The sequence below is a fragment of the Drosophila obscura genome, unplaced genomic scaffold, assembly GCF_018151105.1.
Source record: "Drosophila obscura isolate BZ-5 IFL unplaced genomic scaffold, ASM1815110v1 contig_46, whole genome shotgun sequence".
NCBI lineage: Eukaryota > Metazoa > Arthropoda > Insecta > Diptera > Drosophilidae > Drosophila > Drosophila obscura.
In genome coordinates, this window is record NW_024542835.1 from 3372543 (window position 1) to 3395833 (window position 23291).

The window sequence follows — 23291 nt, forward strand, 5'->3', positions numbered from 1 at the left end:
AAGCAGCACTTATTGAGGCCGTGCCTGAGCTGAACATCCTGTCGGTAAAGCCATACAAGGATAGGCTGTGGATGGTGCAAGTGGAGAAAACGGCAAAAATAAACATGATATTTAAAGTAACAACACTCCTCAACTGCCGCATAAACATCGAGGGTTTCAAGCCGCACCCAAACGCAATAAAGCAGTGTCACAACTGCCAGCGATTCTGCCATGTTGAAAGCAACTGCAAAATGACATTCCGCTGTGTCAAATGCACGAAATCGCATGCCCCAGGCCAATGCACCCTAAAGAAAAGGGAAGAAAAGGATGGCCAAGAAGATTCGGCACAAAAAACTCAATGCGTAAATTGCTCAGGTAACCATACGGCCAATGCAAAGATCTGCCCGGTACGAATGGAATATATTAAGAAGGTATCCGAACGGCGCAATACTACAGAGAGTAAAGCCAATAAGACCATCACAACTCCAGCCCCACCACAAAGCCGACTTGAAAAGGGACGAAGCTACGCCTCAGCTGCCAAAAGCCGACCAATGCCTCCACAGGTAAAGGTAAAGGAAACACCCAGAGTACGCCAAGAGAAACCCAAGAGAGCTGAAGAAAAAGCCAGTTTTTCATTTGAACAACTAAATGAGGACTCTGTGGATGCATTTGGAAAAGATCTGCTTACCTGCTTCGACATCATGCAATCCGTTGTAAAGAAGTATCCAACTTCCAGCACGGATATGAAGGGAAAGAGGCAACTAATTCTAGATTTCCTGATTCAAATTGCGCTCAACTAAAATGCCAGTAAAAATCATGTTCCAAAACGTCAATGGCATCGTTCAACTGCGGAAGCGGAAAGAATTAAACGAGCTGCTTAACAAACACAGGCCAGATTTGATGCTGCTCGCTGAGCACAATCTGCGATGCCTACACTCACCCGGATTAAGCCACTACCAATTCGTGAGACAACAGATGCCAAGCTTAACAACCACGCAGAATAACACAAGAAGCCCTGCAACATCAGTGGCCATCTGCGTGAGAAATGGTCTCAAATACGAACGTGTGAAAATCGACCAAATGCAATACATCGAGGCTGTGGCAGTGCAAATCTTCCACACCAGCAGAAACAATATAAGAACGGGACTGATTGCAATCTCTCTGTACCTGCGTCCTCAAGATCCTCTACTAGGCACAGACTTGGACATTCTAATGCACTCGCTGGCTAAAATAGAGGACCATGAGCAATTCGTAGTGGGATGTGACCTGAACGCGAAACACCCATCTTGGAATAGGCCTGAGTACCGTCCAGAACACACCAACACGTCTGGAAATAGCTTGGAGAGATGGCTGGCAGACCAACCATTCTTGTCTCTACATCCAACCCAAGAACCCACACGACCGAATCCGAGAGGAGCCTCCTCAATTGATTTTTTCTTAGCGTCCTCCTCAACCCCAATAGACAGCTTAACATCTACCTATGGCTGCAAAACCATAAAAGACTTTCCTTCAGACCACTTTGGAATAACCCTTACCATAAATCTAGGACAGAACCGACTAACATACAACCAACCCAAGTCTCTACTCAATTTTCAGAAAATAAGTCCGATCCACTGGAATACAATAATCCTACAGAACCTCAGACCCATCCCCAACACTCAAAATATAAACACAGCTGACATAGATAGCCACGTCCATACATTAACAAATGCAGTAGCCAGAGCCCTTGATTCCGACGAAGCAATCCCCAAAATCATCATAAATCCGACTAACTCAAACAATCCGTCCGTCCGACTTAGCACCTACTGCCTAAACCTAATCAAAACAAAACGAAAACTTAGACGTATCCTTTTCCGACGCCTATCCACTCTTACACCAGACCAACGAAACCAAATAAAAGACACAATAAAGGACTTGGACATACAAATCAACAGCCACATAGAATTAGCCGAACTAAAATCAATAGACCATCGACTACGCAAAATAGATCCAAGTAGAATTAGCCATAAAACACTTCAAGGACTTAATCCAAACTCTCCTCCAAAAGAACAATTAGCTCATGACCTACATTTGACCAGCGAGGAAGCTGCATTAATAGACATAGATCTAGACCTTAGCACCTCTCCAAATATATCTTCGACATTTCACAAAATTAATGCCCTTGCTTGGTCCTTTGAAAGAATCCATAGTCAAAACGAAAACATCACCGACTCAGACCCTATCCTAAGAGCACACACAACGACCGTTAACGAAACAATAGCCCAATCAATATCCACAACATTAAATTCATACAAAACTACATTTAATACTTCCAGAACAGCAGACGGTAACTGGCCCGAGTCCCATGAGTGTGGATTCACAAACGCAGAAAATCTTCTGGAAATTCTGAAAATGAAAAACACAAAGAAAACCATGGGACCGGACGGCACTAGCAACTTTCTGATGAAGCACTGCAACATGCCTATCCTAAACCACTTGGCAACACTGTTCAACCACTGCCTTAACTTGGGATACTTTCCGTCCGAGTGGAAGAACAGCAGAATCATCGCTATCCACAAACCAGGAACAAGTCCGCACAGCCTTCGGGCCTACAGACCTATTGCCCTTCTATCTGCAATAAGTCTGCTGCTGGAAAAAATTATAATGGGACAAATACAGAAGCACATGGACTCAAATAGCACGTTGAAGGATTCTCAATATGGTTTTAGAGCGAAATCATCGACCAACCATGCATTTATCGCAGCAAATGATTTCATCTTTGAGAATCTATCCCACAAACGTGCTACAATAGCCTGTGCTCTGGACTTTGAGAAAGCATTTGACACAGTCTGGACCAGCGGTCTCATTTACAAGATGACCCAATTCCGATTCAATGCAGACATTATAAAGGTAGTATTAAACTATCTTACAAACAGGTCATTTCAGGTATGCAGCCCAGATGACGCTGATCTGTCCCTAATAAGGTCGATCCCAGCAGGCGTTCCGCAAGGATCACTGCTAGCGCCCATCCTCTACAACATCTACCTGGCAGACATGCCCGAGTACCAAATCCCTACCGGCTCAACCACAAGAATTAAGGCACTAATTTACGCCGATGATATCCTGCTATTGGCTTCCTCAGGCTCAATGCAATCCGCTGAAAGAGAGCTAAACGAGTACTTGAACATACTGTGTAATTACTTTACCAAATGGCACCTCAAGCTCAACGCAAGCAAATGCACCAGCTCAATCCTCAAAGGCCCCCGACGGGGAGACCTTTACAGGAATGCGAGACAATTTGAGCCAAGTCTGTACATCTATGACAGACTGCCAATCAATTACGAGAAGCAGTTCAAGTACCTCGGCGTCATCTACGACGAAAAGCTCAACTTCAAGATACACACAGAAACTGCCAGGAGGAAAGCATGTGCAATGCTGAGCAAGATCCAGCACATCTACAAGCCAATAGCTGCCACTCAAGGGAACATTAGTCAACTCACCAAAATCTACGCTCTAGCCTACAGAAAACTTATACAACCAGTCATTATGTACGGCTATGTAGCGTGGATGAACATAACGTCTGCCCAAATGGAAGAGCTGCGACGATTCGAAAGAAAAATACTTCGCAAGTCAATTGGCACCCAAAGCCGAGATGCATTGACGGGCCATAACATACCGAACAAGCGGCTCTACGCATTAACTGAGACAACAAGGATAGACAGACTTATGTTCAACATACTGGAGAGGCTCATTGAAAGAGAAAACATGACGCAAACCGAAATACCTGGAATCTACCCCACTGAGTGCCTGACTGCCCATCACATAAGCCATCTAATGGCAATGGGTATCATCTACGACGAAGACGAAAACCTAATCTTTCACCACAGAAGACACCAATCCCTAAGTCAAGCCGACGGGCTGGTATATAATATCAGCCAATAAGCTACCAACTAACTCCTCAATCTGTACATAGTCCCCTCCTCATCCTCCTTATAAATACACCCCAAAAGTAGAATAAGCGTAGTATATAAATTAGCTCATAAGACTTAAACCCAACAAAAATCAAATTTATTCAGGTTTTTATCATAACCTTTTTTCCTGGAATATACACCTAACTACTAGATATAATAACATAATCTAAACTAATCATAAAATAAGATGTCTAATATTAGTAACCAAAAGACTAACACCCTGATAAGCTTAAAGCGCAGAGTAAATTTATAAAAATAAGTTAAAGTAAGCTTGAACCTGTCACTCTTGTATAACTATATATTTAAGCAGAAGCTGTGCTACTGTAATATGAAAGATGACAATAAATAAACTTGCAAAAAAAAAAAAAAAAACTTGCGCAAAGTATAACCTGTATACGTGGAAGTGAACTAAAATGCCGCCCAAGACTAGTGGAAAGGCAGCCAAAAAGGCTGGAAAGGCTCAGAAGAACATCACCAAGACCGACAAGAAGAAGAAGCGCAAGAGGAAGGAGAGCTATGCCATCTATATTTACAAAGTTCTGAAGCAAGTGCACCCTGACACTGGTATTTCGTCGAAAGCGATGAGCATCATGAACAGCTTTGTCAATGACATCTTCGAGCGCATTGCCGCCGAGGCGTCTCGCTTGGCTCATTACAACAAGCGTTCGACCATCACCAGTCGGGAAATCCAAACTGCTGTGCGCCTGCTGCTGCCGGGAGAGTTGGCCAAGCACGCTGTTAGTGAGGGAACCAAGGCTGTCACCAAGTACACCAGCTCCAAGTAAATTTGTTTCTCTGCAGAACCTAAGACAAAAAGGCCCTTTTCAGGGCCACAAAACATTTTCCCAAAGAAACGCCATTTTCAATATTGACAAACGAATAAAAATAAGCTAAAAATACTGTCCAATAAATTTCTCCAATGTGTAATTTACAAGGTGCAAATTTAGTACATATGATTTGAACAAAAGGAAATCAAATACAGCTTCGGTTACCCAGAAGAAGACGATCATGATTTGATTTGAACAAAAGGAAATCAAAACAGCCTCGTTAAAACCCAGATTTTTTTTGAAATTCAGTATACATTGAGATTTGAACAAATGGGAATCAAACACAAGCATTATGGTTACCCAGAACGTAATTTTGAAATGTGTAAACATATGCACAAAAGTTGACATCATGGAAGGTAGTACGTATGTTTGAACAAAAGGAACCAAAAGTTGGTTACCCCGTTTTTGAAATCGTAACATAGGAAGAATTTTTGGACACCCAAGTATGAACAGACCCAAAATATCAAAAAAAAAAAAAAGGTGACCCCATAATGTTCCCAGCTATACAAAAAATTATTGAGTGGTGAACGTTTTTCGATATGGCAAGGGGCTGATAAGGCATTGTGCAACCATTAATGCTGCTAGTAGGCTAAATCTTTTCAAAATGGGGCTGGGGGGCATTGCAGAATATTTTTAAAAGCAAAACCATTTTCAATACCATGTTCTTTCGCTGCCAGGCTAAGAATCTAAAATCGTATCTGTTATTGCCTATAAATGAAGTGGGGCTCGGCCGGATAATTTTTATCTCTTTTGATATAGTTTTGTAGCCCTGAAAAGGGCTTGTTTAAATCAATTTCAGATGTACAATCATCTAAAATTTCGAATGCGACCGTGTACACCAACGTGTACAATTTCGCAATTTACTTCTTGGCCGCCGTCGTCTTTGCTTTCGGCTTCTTTACGGTGGCGGGAGCAACTGGCTTTTTCGTCACCTTCTTGGGCTTGGCAGACGCCGCTGCAGCTGCAGCTACAGCCTTTGCTTTTGGTTTTGGCTTTGCAGGGCTCGACTTGGCCTTTGCCGCTGCTGGCTTCGCCTTCACGGTTCCAGCTTTCTTCACATCCTTGGCCTTTGCCTTCTCAGTTTTCTTCTTCTCGGCGGTCTTCTTGGTGGCGGTGGCGACTGTCTTCTTTGCCTTTAGCTTCTTGTCACCGGCTCCGGCTGCTTTTTTGGGGCCTGCTGTCTTCTTTGCTGCTGCCGATGACACCACCTTCTTGGCTTTCACTTTCTTCTCCACAGACGACGCAACCTTTGGCTTGGGCTCCTTTTTGGCGGAAGCCGACAGTTTGAACGAACCAGAGGCACCTTTTCCCTTTGTTTGGATCAGCTTTCCATTGGCAACGGCCGACTTCAAGTACTTCTTGATAAATGGAGCTAGTTTCTGGGCATCGCATTTGTATTCGGCAGTAATATATTTCTTGATGGCCAGGAGCGATGAGCCGCCACGTTCCTTCAAGCTCTTAATAGAAGCGTCAACCATTTGCTGAGTTGGGGGATGCGATGGTGGAGCTGTGGGCTTCTTTGCCTTTGCAGTAGCCGCAGCGGATCCAGATGCCTTTTTAGCGGCCACCTTCTTCTCCGCTGCTACTGGTGGAGCAGCCACTGGAGACGCGGATGTTACAACTGCAGAATCAGACATTATTCTTTATAAAATTACACTTTTTAGTTGCAAAACTTTTTTTTTTTTAACTTTTTGTTTATTGGTCAGTAAGTTGTTGGGTAATATTAACATTATTTACCTTATTTTATATATGAACAATGGTTGACAAATCCAGAGACATTAATATTAGTATGGGTATATGCTGCCTTGTGCTTTATGCTTCTCCAGGCTTAACTTATGGTTGTGTTTTTGTTTGATATGTTTATTTTGTACTTTGATTATGTTTTGATGGTACTATTAATGATGATGCTTAGATCATAGTTTGAGGAAAACTCTTTTAGAGTAAAAACCTCATTTTCATTGGGTTGTGTTTTGTGTTTGTTCTTAAGACTAGTACTATAACTATATAACTGATAACTACTTAATAATTAATTAATTAACGAGGATGTGGGTGATGGTGGGAGAAGGGTGGGTTTATGTACAATGGGAGTTAGGGGTTTTTGGGTATTCATATTCTTATTTTTACTGATTTTTATTAAAGACTAGATCCTTTGGATTGAGATTACAGTTTTTCTTATGATAAAATATGAGATTGTTTTCGTCATCATATAATTTGTTAATTGAATATTATGTTTGTCGCTGAGGCGGTGCTCCGCAATGAGCATGATGTCTGGTTTGTGTATTGTTAATAAGTTGTCTAATTCGTATCTTTTTTGGAGAGATACGAGTGAATTAACATTTTGAAAAATGCATTTGAGCTGCATTATGTCATGGACATTTGGAATAGAAAGTCTAGTATGATTTGTTGTTTAACTGCTTTTGAGTTGCCGCTGTTTTTGGTGTTGGCATATTTTTTTGTTACGGATTGCATTATTTTTAGACATGACATGATATCCATCCCGAAGGCGTCAATGGTATCATTGTTGAAGTCCTCAAAGGAGAGGGTCAAGTCTTTTTTTTTATTCTTGATGTCGTTGCTATTTAATTTGTTTGTCGTGTATTCGTGTAATTTGGGGTTACTTGTCACTATTGTGTTTTGTCTGGTTAGTGGTGGTTCTGTTAGTTTGTTTTTGGATAATAGAGACGCATAGGTTGCCTCTCCCCTGATGGCTTGGTGCGCTCTATTAAGAGTTTTGCTTGTTTTATTTTGAGATTGGTCCCTTTTTTGCTGCAATTTTCCTAATGCTGAAAGACGAATTGGGCAAATTTTGGCATTAGCTGTGTGCTGCCCCTTGCAGTTAACACATTTAACGTCTTCGGACGGACTGTCAGTCTTTTTAATTGGGCATTGCCCTGGACTATGGTCGTTCAAACATTTAACGCATCTGTATGATAGTTTACAATTGCTGGCAATGTGTGAAAATCTTTGGCAGTTGTGGCATTGGATGATTGAATTTCTATGAGGTTTTATGGTTTCTACTGATATGCGGCAGTTTAGTAATGTCTTAAGGTTTAGTAGTTGCCTAATACTTTCAGGGTTTTTTTTTATCTGTACCAGCCAGAATTTCTCTTTGTATGGTTTAATTTTTTCAATTTTTACATCTGGTAGGCTTTCATTGAGTGCCCCCTTTACTTCCTCTATCGTAGGTGCTTAATGGTATTTTTTTTATAAGGCATGTGTATGGTTTCAGTTCTTTTGGTGTATGTGAAAAGTATTTGATTTGCTGGTTATCTAAGATTTCTTTGACTTTCATAAATGATGTCATGTTTGTAGTCTTAAGGTGTACAAGATTTTTATTCTTAATGTCTAGTATGAATGTAATGTTGTGGTTTTTTATCAAATTAGTAAGTAACTTAGGGTTGTAATTATAGATAGATATGTTAGGAATTTGTTCTTTTGGTTTTACCATATTTGATGCTGCTGCCGTCGCTGGAGATGATGATGATGGCAACGTTGCTGCTGTTGCCGTCGCTGCCGATGATGATGATGGCACCGTTGCTGCTGCCGACGCCGCTGCCTTTGTTGACGTTGACGTTGCTGATGATGGTGTGGTGTTGGTCTTCTTCTTCTTCTTCGTCTTTGTGGGCGATGGGCTCGACGAATCCTTGTGACGTTTTTTCCCCAATGAGGGATAGTCCGAGTCGGAGTCTGTGAGGATTCCGCTCTTGTTACAGTTGTTGATGTTGTTCACGTTGTTCATGTTGTTCACGTTGTTCATGTTGTTGATGGCTGTCTGTAGCTCATCATTTATTTTCTTCAGTTTATTGTTGTGTTCTCTCAGGTGTTGTAATTCTGTCAGAATTCCATCTAGTTGTGCGGTAGTGATAGTTTGCTCCTGCTCCATGTCGCATTCGTCATCGCCTTCGTCGACCATGACTTCATGGCTGTGACAAGCGGCGGCTAACTGGGACATATCCATTTTGGGTTTTGCGCGTTTATGTTTATGTTTTTCCACTATGCGGCCATAATCATTTTTCAGTACTGCCTCGAGCTGACCGCCATCCGGCAGCCACGACACGGGTCTTATTAATTTTTCTTTACTTATGCTGCGCCTCTCAATGTTGTATTTATTATTATGTCGTTCGTTTAAATTGGCTTCACTGACTTTTTCCGTTGGCCACATACGAGTATATACGATTTCCGTTTAGCTTTCGATGCTTTTTAGTGTCAATTTCACGTTTTACTCTGGCTTGTGTCCAGTACACTTGAGAAGACCCCTGAGTTTAGTTTTTAGAAATAAATTTTGCTGGTGGAGCAGCCACTGGAGACGCGGATGTTACAACTGCAGAATCAGACATTATTCTTTATAAAATTACACTTTTTAGTTGCAAAACTTTTTTTTTTTTAACTTTTTGTTTATTGGTCAGTAAGTTGTTGGGTAATATTAACATTATTTACCTTATTTTATATATGAACAATGGTTGACAAATCCAGAGACATTAATATTAGTATGGGTATATGCTGCCTTGTGCTTTATGCTTCTCCAGGCTTAACTTATGGTTGTGTTTTTGTTTGATATGTTTATTTTGTACTTTGATTATGTTTTGATGGTACTATTAATGATGATGCTTAGATCATAGTTTGAGGAAAACTCTTTTAGAGTAAAAACCTCATTTTCATTGGGTTGTGTTTTGTGTTTGTTCTTAAGACTAGTACTATAACTATATAACTGATAACTACTTAATAATTAATTAATTAACGAGGATGTGGGTGATGGTGGGAGAAGGGTGGGTTTATGTACAATGGGAGTTAGGGGTTTTTGGGTATTCATATTCTTATTTTTACTGATTTTTATTAAAGACTAGATCCTTTGGATTGAGATTACAGTTTTCTTATGATAAAATATGAGATTGTTTTCGTCATCATATAATTTGTTAATTGAATATTATGTTTGTCGCTGAGGCGGTGCTCCGCAATGAGCATGATGTCTGGTTTGTGTATTGTTAATAAGTTGTCTAATTCGTATCTTTTTTGGAGAGATACGAGTGAATTAACATTTTGAAAAATGCATTTGAGCTGCATTATGTCATGGACATTTGGAATAGAAAGTCTAGTATGATTTGTTGTTTAACTGCTTTTGAGTTGCCGCTGTTTTTGGTGTTGGCATATTTTTTTGTTACGGATTGCATTATTTTTAGACATGACATGATATCCATCCCGAAGGCGTCAATGGTATCATTGTTGAAGTCCTCAAAGGAGAGGGTCAAGTCTTTTTTTTTATTCTTGATGTCGTTGCTATTTAATTTGTTTGTCATGTATTCGTGTAATTTGGGGTTACTTGTCACTATTGTGTTTTGTCTGGTTAGTGGTGGTTCTGTTAGTTTGTTTTTGGATAATAGAGACGCATAGGTTGCCTCTCCCCTGATGGCTTGGTGCGCTCTATTAAGAGTTTTGCTTGTTTTATTTTGAGATTGGTCCCTTTTTTGCTGCAATTTTCCTAATGCTGAAAGACGAATTGGGCAAATTTTGGCATTAGCTGTGTGCTGCCCCTTGCAGTTAACACATTTAACGTCTTCGGACGGACTGTCAGTCTTTTTAATTGGGCATTGCCCTGGACTATGGTCGTTCAAACATTTAACGCATCTGTATGATAGTTTACAATTGCTGGCAATGTGTGAAAATCTTTGGCAGTTGTGGCATTGGATGATTGAATTTCTATGAGGTTTTATGGTTTCTACTGATATGCGGCAGTTTAGTAATGTCTTAAGGTTTAGTAGTTGCCTAATACTTTCAGGGTTTTTTTTTATCTGTACCAGCCAGAATTTCTCTTTGTATGGTTTAATTTTTTCAATTTTTACATCTGGTAGGCTTTCATTGAGTGCCCCCTTTACTTCCTCTATATCGTAGGTGCTTAATGGTATTTTTTTTATAAGGCATGTGTATGGTTTCAGTTCTTTTGGTGTATGTGAAAAGTATTTGATTTGCTGGTTATCTAAGATTTCTTTGACTTTCATAAATGATGTCATGTTTGTAGTCTTAAGGTGTACAAGATTTTTATTCTTAATGTCTAGTATGAATGTAATGTTGTGGTTTTTTATCAAATTAGTAAGTAACTTAGGGTTGTAATTATAGATAGATATGTTAGGAATTTGTTCTTTTGGTTTTACCATATTTGATGCTGCTGCCGTCGCTGGAGATGATGATGATGGCAACGTTGCTGCTGTTGCCGTCGCTGCCGATGATGATGATGGCACCGTTGCTGCTGCCGACGCCGCTGCCTTTGTTGACGTTGACGTTGCTGATGATGGTGTGGTGTTGGTCTTCTTCTTCTTCTTCGTCTTTGTGGGCGATGGGCTCGACGAATCCTTGTGACGTTTTTTCCCCAATGAGGGATAGTCCGAGTCGGAGTCTGTGAGGATTCCGCTCTTGTTACAGTTGTTGATGTTGTTCACGTTGTTCATGTTGTTCACGTTGTTCATGTTGTTGATGGCTGTCTGTAGCTCATCATTTATTTTCTTCAGTTTATTGTTGTGTTCTCTCAGGTGTTGTAATTCTGTCAGAATTCCATCTAGTTGTGCGGTAGTGATAGTTTGCTCCTGCTCCATGTCGCATTCGTCATCGCCTTCGTCGACCATCACTTCATGGCTGTGACTAGCAGCGGCTAACTGGGACATATCCATTTTGGGTTTTGCGCGTTTATGTTTATATTTTTTCCACTATGCGGCCATAACCGTTTTTCAGTACTGCCTCGAGCTGACCGCCATCCGGCAGCCACGACACGGCTCTTATTAGTTTTTCTTTACTTATGCTGCGCCTCTCAATGTTGTATTTATTATTATTATGCCGTTCGTTTAAATTGGCTTCACTGACTTTTTTTTCTTTTTTCCACATACGAGTATATATGATTTCCGTTTAGCTTTCGATGCTTTTTAGTGTCAATTTCACGTTTTACTCTGGCTTGTGTCCAGTACACCCCGTGCTCCGGTCTTGAGAAAGACCCTGAGTTTAGTTTTTAGAAATAAATTTCTGTCCCCCCCCCGTTTATTGTATATTATTATGATAGTTAATAGTGTAATGATCACGGAATATTTATTGGTCTACTGGTGGAGCAGCCACTGGAGACGCGGATGTTACAACTGCAGAATCAGACATTATTCTTTATAAAATTACACTTTTTAGTTGCGAACGAAATTTTTTTTTTTTTAACGAAATTTGTTTATTGGTCAGTAAGTTGTTGGGTAATATTAACATTATTTACCTTATTTTATATATGAACAATGGTTGACAAATCCAGAGACATTAATATTAGTATGGGTATATGCTGCCTTGTGCTTTATGCTTCTCCAGGCTTAACTTATGGTTGTGTTTTTGTTTGATATGTTTATTTTGTACTTTGATTATGTTTTGATGGTACTATTAATGATGATGCTTAGATCATAGTTTGAGGAAAACTCTTTTAGAGTAAAAACCTCATTTTCATTGGGTTGTGTTTTGTGTTTGTTCTTAAGACTAGTACTATAACTATATAACTGATAACTACTTAATAATTAATTAATTAACGAGGATGTGGGTGATGGTGGGAGAAGGGTGGGTTTATGTACAATGGGAGTTAGGGGTTTTTGGGTATTCATATTCTTATTTTTACTGATTTTTATTAAAGACTAGATCCTTTGGATTGAGATTACAGTTTTTCTTATGATAAAATATGAGATTGTTTTCGTCATCATATACTATACCTAATTCTTTCAGATGGTTAATGTGCCTTATCATTAGCAGTTCATTAGTTTGAAAGTCTGATAACCTAAGCGGACTTATACTCTCCGAGATCAAGGGATTTGTACTGTTACCATTCTTGTCTATAAATTTTTGTATTATTTTAAATGTAATTGTGTCTAACCTATTTACGTTTGCTAATCTATAGAGTTTTTTATTATTAATGTATTTACATGTGTCTGGTTTTCTGGCAGGGGCACCAATGGCACGCCTAAGGATGCGTCTCTCATAGAGCCTGAGCATTTCCATTTGTTTTGATTGTATGCTGAACCATGCTACTTGTCCGTATGTTAATGTTGGCTGTATGAGTTTCTTATAAATGAGTGTTCTTATTTTTGTGACTCTGTCATTGTTGTCGCTGTTCAGTGTTCCAAAGGTGCGGTGCAAGCTGGCTAGTTGACCTTTTGCCCTATTCATTGCCTTGTTGATATGTTCTCTGAACTTTAATTTTTGATCATATATGACCCCCAGGTACTTGATGGTTGGTTTAAATTGTATTTGTGTGTTATTGTCAATGTATATCTGTGGCTGGTAAAATCGCGCATTCCGGTTTAGGTCTTTGTTCCTCGGCCCTTTGATAAAGCATCCTTCGCATTTGGTAGTGTTCAATTTTAGTCTCCACTTTTGGAAGTAGCTAACTAGCTGTTCTAGGTACCTGTTTAAGTCTGACTCTGCGGTGGAAATTCTGGCCCCTGTTGCCAGAAGTAGGATGTCATCTGCATAGATTAATGGCTGTATCTTGGCTGTGGATGTGGAGTTTGGTTCCCTGGTATAGTCTGGCATGTCTGCTAGGTATAAATTGTACAGTATGGGTGCCAGCAGTGATCCCTGCGGGACTCCTGCCGTTATGCTTCTAATTGAGGATTTTTCTTTCCCATTTTGGCTACTAACATAGAAAGTTCTGTTTGTAAGGTAATTGAGGATTATTCTAGTTGTCTTTGTGTTAAACTTGTGGACTTTCATCATTTTGTAGATTAGACCGTTTGTCCAGACAGTGTCAAAAGCCTTTTCGAGGTCTAATGCAACAGCAATTGTTGGCTTTTTTTTCTGTAGGCTTGTGTAAATGAAATTGTTTGCTACTGCTAGGGAGTGGTTGGTTGAGTTCCCCTCTCTGAAGCCGAATTGATGATCTTTGAGTGTTTTGGTTTTCTCCAGATGTTGCTTTAGCATTTCTAGCAACATTTTTTCGAATAAGTTACTGATTGCTGATAGGATCGAGATGGGTCTATATCCCCGTAGGGTTTTATGGTCAGATTTTGGTTTGGGAATCGCAATGACTTTGCTTTGTTTCCAAGCAATGGGGAAGTATCCGATGTTATAGCAGTTGTTAAATATTTTGGCGATATAATCGAGGATGATAAGATTGAATTTTTTTAGTAGGAAGTTGCTGGTATTGTCTGGTCCTAGTGTTTTTTTATTATTTTTACCCTGGAGCCATTCCAGTAGTTGGTTGGCGTTTGTGAAGCCTTCCCTCTCTGCTCCTTCCCACTTCCCGTCTGCAGTTTGTGTGTCACTAAAGTTTGCTATATCTGTTAGTATTGACGAGTCGTTTTCCACAGTTTCATTTACTATGCTAGCATGAGCGAGCAGCTCAGGTGAAGATGAGGTCATGTAATCGTTCTGCTTGTGTATGTTTTGGAATGACCAAGCGAGTGCATTTATTTTATCTGTTTCTGTTTTTATATTGAGTGTGGAAATGATGTTCATGTCAATGGAGTTTTGTTCTTGTGTATTTAATTTTATATCATTTTGCTGCTTTTTATCGGACTGACATAGGAATTTGGTGCTTATTTTGGATGGATCTAATTTTGCTATTTGGCTTTCTATGTTCTGTATGTGGGCAGATTCAATGTATAGTTTTATTTGCATAGACATTATTCTTAACATGTTTCTAGTGAGGTCTTTTTCTTGGCTTGACATGGTCTCGTACCTCCTGTGCAGGAGGCGATTGAGAGCGCGTCTTTGTGCAATTAGTTTGACGGCATGTTGGCTTATATGGATGCTTCTGTTTGGCTTTGACGGGTCAATGTGTATGTTGGGGACGACTTCTGTTGAGTCGATTGCTTTTTCCACCGCTTTGGTGAGCTTATCTATGTGATGGTCGATTTCATTCTTGTTTAGGTTTTTGTTATTGGGAATATGCGTTATGTTTCGCATAAGCATCATGTTTAGTTTCTCGATATTGATTTTTTTGTAATTTTTAACTATTTGTAAGTCCTGTTTAACTAAATGAAAGCAGCCAAGGCGTAGCTTAAGCTCAACACCAAAATGGTCTGCCGTGTAGTCAGTTATTTAGTCCCTCTCTCCCTTCGACGGGTAGCTCTGTTGAGCAAATGAAGAGGTCGATGGAAGAGTGTCTACCTGTAGTGTGGTTCCTTCTAGAAGGTTCATCAGTTGGGTATAAGGTGAGATTTGGTTGGTCGGTTAGCCATTTGTGGAGCGTTCGCCCATCGGTGTTTATATGTGCTGGGCTTTTCTCGGGGAGATGCCAGCTTGGGTGCTTGGCATTTAAATCTCCTGCAGCAATGATGGGGCTTAGGGTTTGCTCTTCAATAGAGGTGAGCAGTGCATTGATGTCCTCTATAAGGAGCCTGTGCTGCGGTCGCTTATATAGGCTGACAGCTACTATGGACTGTAGTTTGCCCCTGTTGTCTTTATAGTGTAATTTTATTGCTACCGCTTCCAGGAAGCGTAGTGGCTTAATGTCTATTTGTTGTAATTTAGTCCCTTTTTTGATGCAGATTGAAACTGAACTGCCCTTGATTGTTGCGTCTGGTCTCTGTAGCATATGGCTGTTTGTCTAATAAGTTGGTAATTTGTTAATTGAATATTATGTTTGTCGCTGAGGCGGTGCTCCGCAATGAGCATGATGTCTGGTTTGTGTATTGTTAATAAGTTGTCTAATTCGTATCTTTTTTGGAGAGATACGAGTGAATTAACATTTTGAAAAATGCATTTGAGCTGCATTATGTCATGGACATTTGGAATAGAAAGTCTAGTATGATTTGTTGTTTAACTGCTTTTGAGTTGCCGCTGTTTTTGGTGTTGGCATATTTTTTTGTTACGGATTGCATTATTTTTAGACATGACATGATATCCATCCCGAAGGCGTCAATGGTATCATTGTTGAAGTCCTCAAAGGAGAGGGTCAAGTCTTTTTTTTTATTCTTGATGTCGTTGCTATTTAATTTGTTTGTCATGTATTCGTGTAATTTGGGGTTACTTGTCACTATTGTGTTTTGTCTGGTTAGTGGTGGTTCTGTTAGTTTGTTTTTGGATAATAGAGACGCATAGGTTGCCTCTCCCCTGATGGCTTGGTGCGCTCTATTAAGAGTTTTGCTTGTTTTATTTTGAGATTGGTCCCTTTTTTGCTGCAATTTTCCTAATGCTGAAAGACGAATTGGGCAAATTTTGGCATTAGCTGTGTGCTGCCCCTTGCAGTTAACACATTTAACGCCTTCGGACGGACTGTCAGTCTTTTTAATTGGGCATTGCCCTGGACTATGGTCGTTCAAACATTTAACGCATCTGTATGATAGTTTACAATTGCTGGCAATGTGTGAAAATCTTTGGCAGTTGTGGCATTGGATGATTGAATTTCTATGAGGTTTTATGGTTTCTACTGATATGCGGCAGTTTAGTAATGTCTTAAGGTTTAGTAGTTGCCTAATACTTTCAGGGTTTTTTTTTATCTGTACCAGCCAGAATTTCTCTTTGTATGGTTTAATTTTTTCAATTTTTACATCTGGTAGGCTTTCATTGAGTGCCCCCTTTACTTCCTCTATATCGTAGGTGCTTAATGGTATTTTTTTTATAAGGCATGTGTATGGTTTCAGTTCTTTTGGTGTATGTGAAAAGTATTTGATTTGCTGGTTATCTAAGATTTCTTTGACTTTCATAAATGATGTCATGTTTGTAGTCTTAAGGTGTACAAGATTTTTATTCTTAATGTCTAGTATGAATGTAATGTTGTGGTTTTTTATCAAATTAGTAAGTAACTTAGGGTTGTAATTATAGATAGATATGTTAGGAATTTGTTCTTTTGGTTTTACCATATTTGATGCTGCTGCCGTCGCTGGAGATGATGATGATGGCAACGTTGCTGCTGTTGCCGTCGCTGCCGATGATGATGATGGCACCGTTGCTGCTGCCGACGCCGCTGCCTTTGTTGACGTTGACGTTGCTGATGATGGTGTGGTGTTGGTCTTCTTCTTCTTCTTCGTCTTTGTGGGCGATGGGCTCGACGAATCCTTGTGACGTTTTTTCCCCAATGAGGGATAGTCCGAGTCGGAGTCTGTGAGGATTCCGCTCTTGTTACAGTTGTTGATGTTGTTCACGTTGTTCATGTTGTTCACGTTGTTCATGTTGTTGATGGCTGTCTGTAGCTCATCATTTATTTTCTTCAGTTTATTGTTGTGTTCTCTCAGGTGTTGTAATTCTGTCAGAATTCCATCTAGTTGTGCGGTAGTGATAGTTTGCTCCTGCTCCATGTCGCATTCGTCATCGCCTTCGTCGACCATCACTTCATGGCTGTGACTAGCAGCGGCTAACTGGGACATATCCATTTTGGGTTTTGCGCGTTTATGTTTATGTTTTTCCACTATGCGGCCATAATCATTTTTCAGTACTGCCTCGAGCTGACCGCCATCCGGCAGCCACGACACGGCTCTTATTAGTTTTTCTTTACTTATGCTGCGCCTCTCAATGTTGTATTTATTATTATTATGCCGTTCGTTTAAATTGGCTTCACTGACTTTTTTTTCTTTTTTCCACATACGAGTATATATGATTTCCGATTCGCTTTCGATGCTTGTCTTAAGTGTCAATTTCACGTTTTACTCTGTCTTGTGTCCGTCGATTGTCGGTACACCCCGTGCTCCGGTCTTGAGAAAGACCCTGAGTTTAGTTTTTAGAAATAAATTTAGCTGGTGGAGCAGCCACTGGAGACGCGGATGTTACAACTGCAGAATCAGACATTATTCTTTATAAAATTACACTTTTTAGTTGCAAAACGCGGCGGGCCTATGGTCCCCTGTTCGAATGAGAAGCGAGTAGAAGGGCAGTGGGAAGATGATTTCAGCATTGGTGATTTGTGTTGCAGAAGTTTCATTGAGGGTCTGACTTATTTCTACTTTTTAACGTATTTTTATCAAGTAATGAAAATACAGTTTTATTGAGTCAGATTCTTAAATGTTTCAAATTCTATTTTAAATAATTTATTTGTTAAATATCCTCCATTATCGATTTTTAATACCTGTCCAAACTTTGACAAGTAGTTAGCCAACTCTTATATTTGGGATTCAATGGTATTTATAAATAACAATTTTAGCTTATTTGGCAAAACTTGTTTTTGAAACATTAAATTTGATCAATTTACTTTAAGAAACTATAGACATATATTCACATATCGGTTAGTATGGTATTTTAATATCGTTTTGAAGATAACCCTATAGAGTACAAAAAGACTACTTTCTGGGTATGTTCAGCATTGAATTTAGTGGTCAAAAAATATAAATGCTTAAAAATATATTATTATTAGGCATTTTTCTTAAGGAAATCAATACGATTTTCAATATAATATTATTTCTGATCCATTTTTGTTAATATTTACCCAAAAATAACATACTTTCATACCCACACAGCAGTCACAAAAAATCGAAAGAATACATTTTTCGCAAATTTTATTGCTTTATACGAATTATAGGAATCTTGAAAACATTTTTCCATTACTTTTGTATAATATTTTTATATATTTAAATTTTTAAACGGCCTTTTATTACATACTAGTCTTTCGATTGTTAGTCTAAAAAGCCTATGCCAAGTTGCTTCTGTCGTTTAAGCATATCCTTGACATTTCAAAAAATTGAATTTATTGGTCATTGGAAAAGCTTGGATACTAAAATTACGTTAAAATAATGTCCACAAATAAATGTAATACGTCAAAAAACTATAATAATATTGGTTATAATTTATGAGGTTGTTCAGCTGGTTGTTTCTGATTAGTTCATCCCAAAAAAACTTATTTGATTCCCCAAATAAATGAGAATTATTTGTATCGCCCCAAATTGTATTCCACCCACTTATTATTACGGAACATACACACATGTTTCATTAACATTACAACAAAGAACAGAACTCATGAAGAATATACATATGCTAATACATTTAATACGGATCATATACGCTATGGATTTATTGGATGATTTTCCCGCAATTCATTTTCGTATTCTATTTTTTATTTAAAAAAACAAGCTTATTTAATTTATTATGCGAGAATTGGTGGGGAAACCTTGGCTTTTTAGTAAGTTAGGGTCACCAGAAAGGAGTTTCTTTACAAGTATTATTTTGTTTAAGTTGCTTTGAGCAGTAATGCCGTATATTAGGAGTAAATATTTCCATATGGGACCTAGTATGTACATATTTTATTTGGGGAAAAATAATGCGAGTATGTAGAAATAAAAAATCTCAATGTAAGTTATTTGTGGTCCTGAAAAGGACCGATTTGTACAAAGTTTATATGTGCTTGTCGAAGAAATGTCAACTTAAGCACGCTCGCCACGAATACGTCTGGCCAGTTGGATGTCCTTGGGCATGATTGTGACACGCTTGGCATGAATGGCACACAAGTTGGTATCTTCGAAGAGACCGACCAGATAGGCTTCGCTAGCTTCCTGCAGGGCCATTACTGCTGAGCTCTGGAAACGCAAGTCGGTTTTGAAATCTTGAGCGATTTCACGAACCAACCGCTGGAAAGGCAGTTTGCGGATCAGCAGCTCGGTACTCTTCTGGTAACGACGGATTTCACGCAGGGCAACAGTGCCAGGGCGATACCGATGAGGTTTCTTCACGCCACCGGTTGCTGGAGCACTTTTACGTGCGGCCTTGGTAGCCAGTTGTTTGCGTGGCGCCTTGCCACCAGTGGATTTACGAGCAGTCTGCTTAGTACGGGCCATTTTCACTTTCAATGTTCAAATTCGAATTGACAATAAGCGATCGCAGCCAACTATGCTAGCTTATATAGCATTCTCATTCTTCTGGTGGAGGGTTGAAACGACAGAACGAGAGCAGCCGAAGCATGCTGTTTCATATCCCGAACGAGATGCACATATCATTCGGACTCACTCGTGTTTCTATGGTGTTTTGGTATAAATAGCAGTGCGAGAAAAATTTTACTTACATTCGCTCCCGTTCTTCGTAAAGTGAAACACAAGCATATTGAAAAATGACTGGTCGTGGTAAAGGTGGCAAAGTGAATTAACGTGAAGTGCAATAAAAACCAAAGTGAAGTGAACAAGTGGAAAAAGTCAGAGTGTCGCATAGATTGCCAAACTACCTGAACTTTTAATAAAAACAATTGTGAACAGTGATTGTGCAAGACAAAGGAAAACTGCAAGAGCAGAGTGCAGTGCAGTGATTCCCGCTCCTGATGAGTGTGAGAAAAGAATCTGTACAAAGAGTGTGGAAAGAAGCAAAACAATGGCAGCGCAATCGGAAATAAGTGAAGAAGTGTTGCGCGACATCGAGGCAATGGAGGCCGAAAGTGACAATGTGAAGAGGACCAGAGATGAACTGTACTCCACAACAGACAGTGAGAGCGAGAGCGAGGACCTAAGTGAAGGTGATGACATCAGTGAATGTGAGACGGAAATCGACACTGTGATAATGGACCGTGCTGAGATGGAGCGAATAATGGCAGAGCTAAAACACCTCCGTGAACAGCAAATAAAGTTCCAAAAATATTTTGACGCCCTGGAAAAAACTCCCAGCACCACATCAACACCAAAACCAACGAAACAGGAGGAAAGAAAGAAAAGTGCAAAACCGCCCTCGCCAAAGAAACCAGCCAAAACAATTACTGAGGATGTGAGCAACTATCCAAAACTTCCTACACCCAAAACACCAACTAAACCAATGCCTGTGCCAAAAAGAAATGTGACGCCAAAAAAACCACCGGTAGCAGAACCTGCAAAAGAGAAAGGTCTACCGGTCATAGTGACGTATCAACAAAATGCCAAGATTCTAACGACAATCCTTAAGGAAACGGCAAAGAAATTTACTTTAAACATTATTAACAAAAATGTGATACATGTTAAGGTTTTCTCACTGGCAGACTTTAACCAGACAAAGGAACGCTTTAACAAGGACAAGGTGCTGTACTACAGCTACACACCCAAACAAGTAAAGCCACATACAGTAATCCTGAGGAAACTTCCACTCGAAGTGTATAATGCCGAAGAAGTAAAAGCAGCACTTATTGAGGCCGTGCCTGAGCTGAACATCCTGTCGGTAAAGCCATACAAGGATAGGCTGTGGATGGTGCAAGTGGAGAAAACGGCAAAAATAAACATGATATTTAAAGTAACAACACTCCTGAACTGCCGCATAAACATCGAGGGTTTCAAGCCGCACCCAAACGCAATAAAGCAGTGTCACAACTGCCAGCGATTCTGCCATGTTGCAAGCAACTGCAAAATGACATTCCGCTGTGTCAAATGCACGAAATCGCATGCCCCAGGCCAATGCACCCTAAAGAAAAGGGAAGAAAAGGATGGCCAAGAAGATTCGGCACAAAAAACTCAATGCGTAAATTGCTCAGGTAACCATACGGCCAATGCAAAGATCTGCCCGGTACGAATGGAATATATTAAGAAGGTATCCGAACGGCGCAATACTACAGAGAGTAAAGCCAATAAGACCATCACAACTCCAGCCCCACCACAAAGCCGACTTGAAAAGGGACGAAGCTACGCCTCAGCTGCCAAAAGCCGACCAATGCCTCCACAGGTAAAGGTAAAGGAAACACCCAGAGTACGCCAAGAGAAACCCAAGAGAGCTGAAGAAAAAGCCAGTTTTTCATTTGAACAACTAAATGAGGACTCTGTGGATGCATTTGGAAAAGATCTGCTTACCTGCTTCGACATCATGCAATCCGTTGTAAAGAAGTATCCAACTTCCAGCACGGATATGAAGGGAAAGAGGCAACTAATTCTAGATTTCCTGATTCAAATTGCGCTCAACTAAAATGCCAGTAAAAATCATGTTCCAAAACGTCAATGGCATCGTTCAACTGCGGAAGCGGAAAGAATTAAACGAGCTGCTTAACAAACACAGGCCAGATTTGATGCTGCTCGCTGAGCACAATCTGCGATGCCTACACTCACCCGGATTAAGCCACTACCAATTCGTGAGACAACAGATGCCAAGCTTAACAACCACGCAGAATAACACCAGAAGCCCTGCAACATCAGTGGCCATCTGCGTGAGAAATGGTCTTAAATACGAACGTGTGAAAATCGACCAAATGCAATACATCGAGGCTGTGGCAGTGCAAATTTTCCACACCAGCAGAAACAACATAAGAACGGGACTGATTGCAATCTCTCTGTACCTGCGTCCTCAAGATCCTCTACTAGTCACAGACTTGGACATTCTAATGCACTCGCTGGCTAAATTAGAGGACCATGAGCAATTCGTAGTGGGATGTGACCTGAACGCGAAACACCCATCTTGGAATAGGCCTGAGTACCGTCCAGAACACACCAACACGTCTGGAAATAGCTTGGAGAGATGGCTGGCAGACCAACCATTCTTGTCTCTACATCCAACCCAAGAACCCACACGACCGAATCCGAGAGGAGCCTCCTCAATTGATTTTTTCTTAGCGTCCTCCTCAACCCCAATAGACAGCTTAACATCTACCTATGGCTGCAAAACCATAAAAGACTTTCCTTCAGACCACTTTGGAATAACCCTTACCATAAATCTAGGACAGAACCGACTAACATACAACCAACCCAAGTCTCTACTCAATTTTCAGAAAATAAGTCCGATCCACTGGAATACAATAATCCTACAGAACCTCAGACCCATCCCCAACACTCAAAATATAAACACAGCTGACATAGATAGCCACGTCCATACATTAACAAATGCAGTAGCCAGAGCCCTTGATTCCGACGAAGCAATCCCCAAAATCATCATAAATCCGACTAACTCAAACAATCCGTCCGTCCGACTTAGCACCTACTGCCTAAACCTAATCAAAACAAAACGAAAACTTAGACGTATCCTTTTCCGACGCCTATCCACTCTTACACCAGACCAACGAAACCAAATAAAAGACACAATAAAGGACTTGGACATACAAATCAACAGCCACATAGAATTAGCCGAACTAAAATCAATAGACCATCGACTACGCAAAATAGATCCAAGTAGAATTAGCCATAAAACACTTCAAGGACTTAATCCAAACTCTCCTCCGAAAGAACAATTAGCTCATGACCTACATTTGACCAGCGAGGAAGCTGCCTTAATAGACATAGATCTAGACCTTAGCACCTCTCCAAATATATCTTCGACATTTCACAAAATTAATGCCCTTGCTTGGTCCTTTGAAAGAATCCATAGCCAAAACGAAAACATCACCGACTCAGACCCTATCCTCAGGGCACACACAACGACCGTTAACGAAACAATAGCCCAATCAATATCCACAACGTTAAATTCATACAAAACTACATTTAATACTTCCAGAACAGCAGACGGTAACTGGCCCGAGTCCCATGAGTGTGGATTCACAAACGCAGAAAATCTTCTGGAAATTCTGAAAATGAAAAACACAAAGAAAACCATGGGACCGGACGGCACTAGCAACTTTCTGATGAAGCACTGCAACATGCCTATCCTAAACCACTTGGCAATACTGTTCAACCACTGCCTTAACTTGGGATACTTTCCGTCCGAGTGGAAGAACAGCAGAATCATCGCTATCCACAAACCA

General features: G+C 40.1%; 4 protein-coding genes across 5 annotated transcripts; 1 reads left to right on the forward strand and 3 right to left on the reverse strand.

Annotated features, from left to right (window-relative positions):
- Positions 1-4296: 4296 nt before the first annotated feature.
- Positions 4297-4801, forward strand: LOC121404866 (histone H2B). The gene has a single exon (XM_041595254.1). The coding sequence runs from the start codon at positions 4343-4345 to the stop codon at positions 4712-4714; it is 372 nt and encodes a 123-aa protein (XP_041451188.1). The 5' UTR covers positions 4297-4342; the 3' UTR covers positions 4715-4801.
- Positions 4802-5523: 722 nt separating this feature from the next.
- Positions 5524-9108, reverse strand: LOC121404844 (histone H1-like). Of its 2 annotated transcripts, XM_041595231.1 has the most exons (2): positions 9071-9108; positions 5524-6370 (listed from the first exon to the last, which is right to left on the reverse strand). In XM_041595231.1, the coding sequence occupies exons 1-2, from the start codon at positions 9091-9093 to the stop codon at positions 5617-5619; spliced, it is 777 nt and encodes a 258-aa protein (XP_041451165.1). In that variant the 5' UTR covers positions 9094-9108; the 3' UTR covers positions 5524-5616. The 2 variants fall into 2 exon arrangements, with proteins under 2 accessions (XP_041451165.1, XP_041451164.1); XM_041595230.1 differs by lacking the exon at positions 9071-9108 and having other exon boundaries at positions 5525-6417.
- A 708-nt stretch (positions 9109-9816) lies between these two features.
- Positions 9817-17073, reverse strand: LOC121404902 (AP2/ERF domain-containing protein PFD0985w-like). Its single transcript, XM_041595314.1, has 3 exons — positions 16648-17073; positions 11024-11400; positions 9817-10030 (listed from the first exon to the last, which is right to left on the reverse strand). Exons 1-3 carry the CDS (start codon positions 17071-17073, stop codon positions 9817-9819), a joined length of 1017 nt encoding a protein of 338 aa, XP_041451248.1.
- A 1845-nt stretch (positions 17074-18918) lies between these two features.
- LOC121404853 (histone H3) lies at positions 18919-19475 on the reverse strand. Its single transcript, XM_041595241.1, has one exon. The coding sequence runs from the start codon at positions 19459-19461 to the stop codon at positions 19051-19053; it is 411 nt and encodes a 136-aa protein (XP_041451175.1). The 5' UTR covers positions 19462-19475; the 3' UTR covers positions 18919-19050.
- Between the last annotated feature and the right edge of the window lie 3816 nt (positions 19476-23291).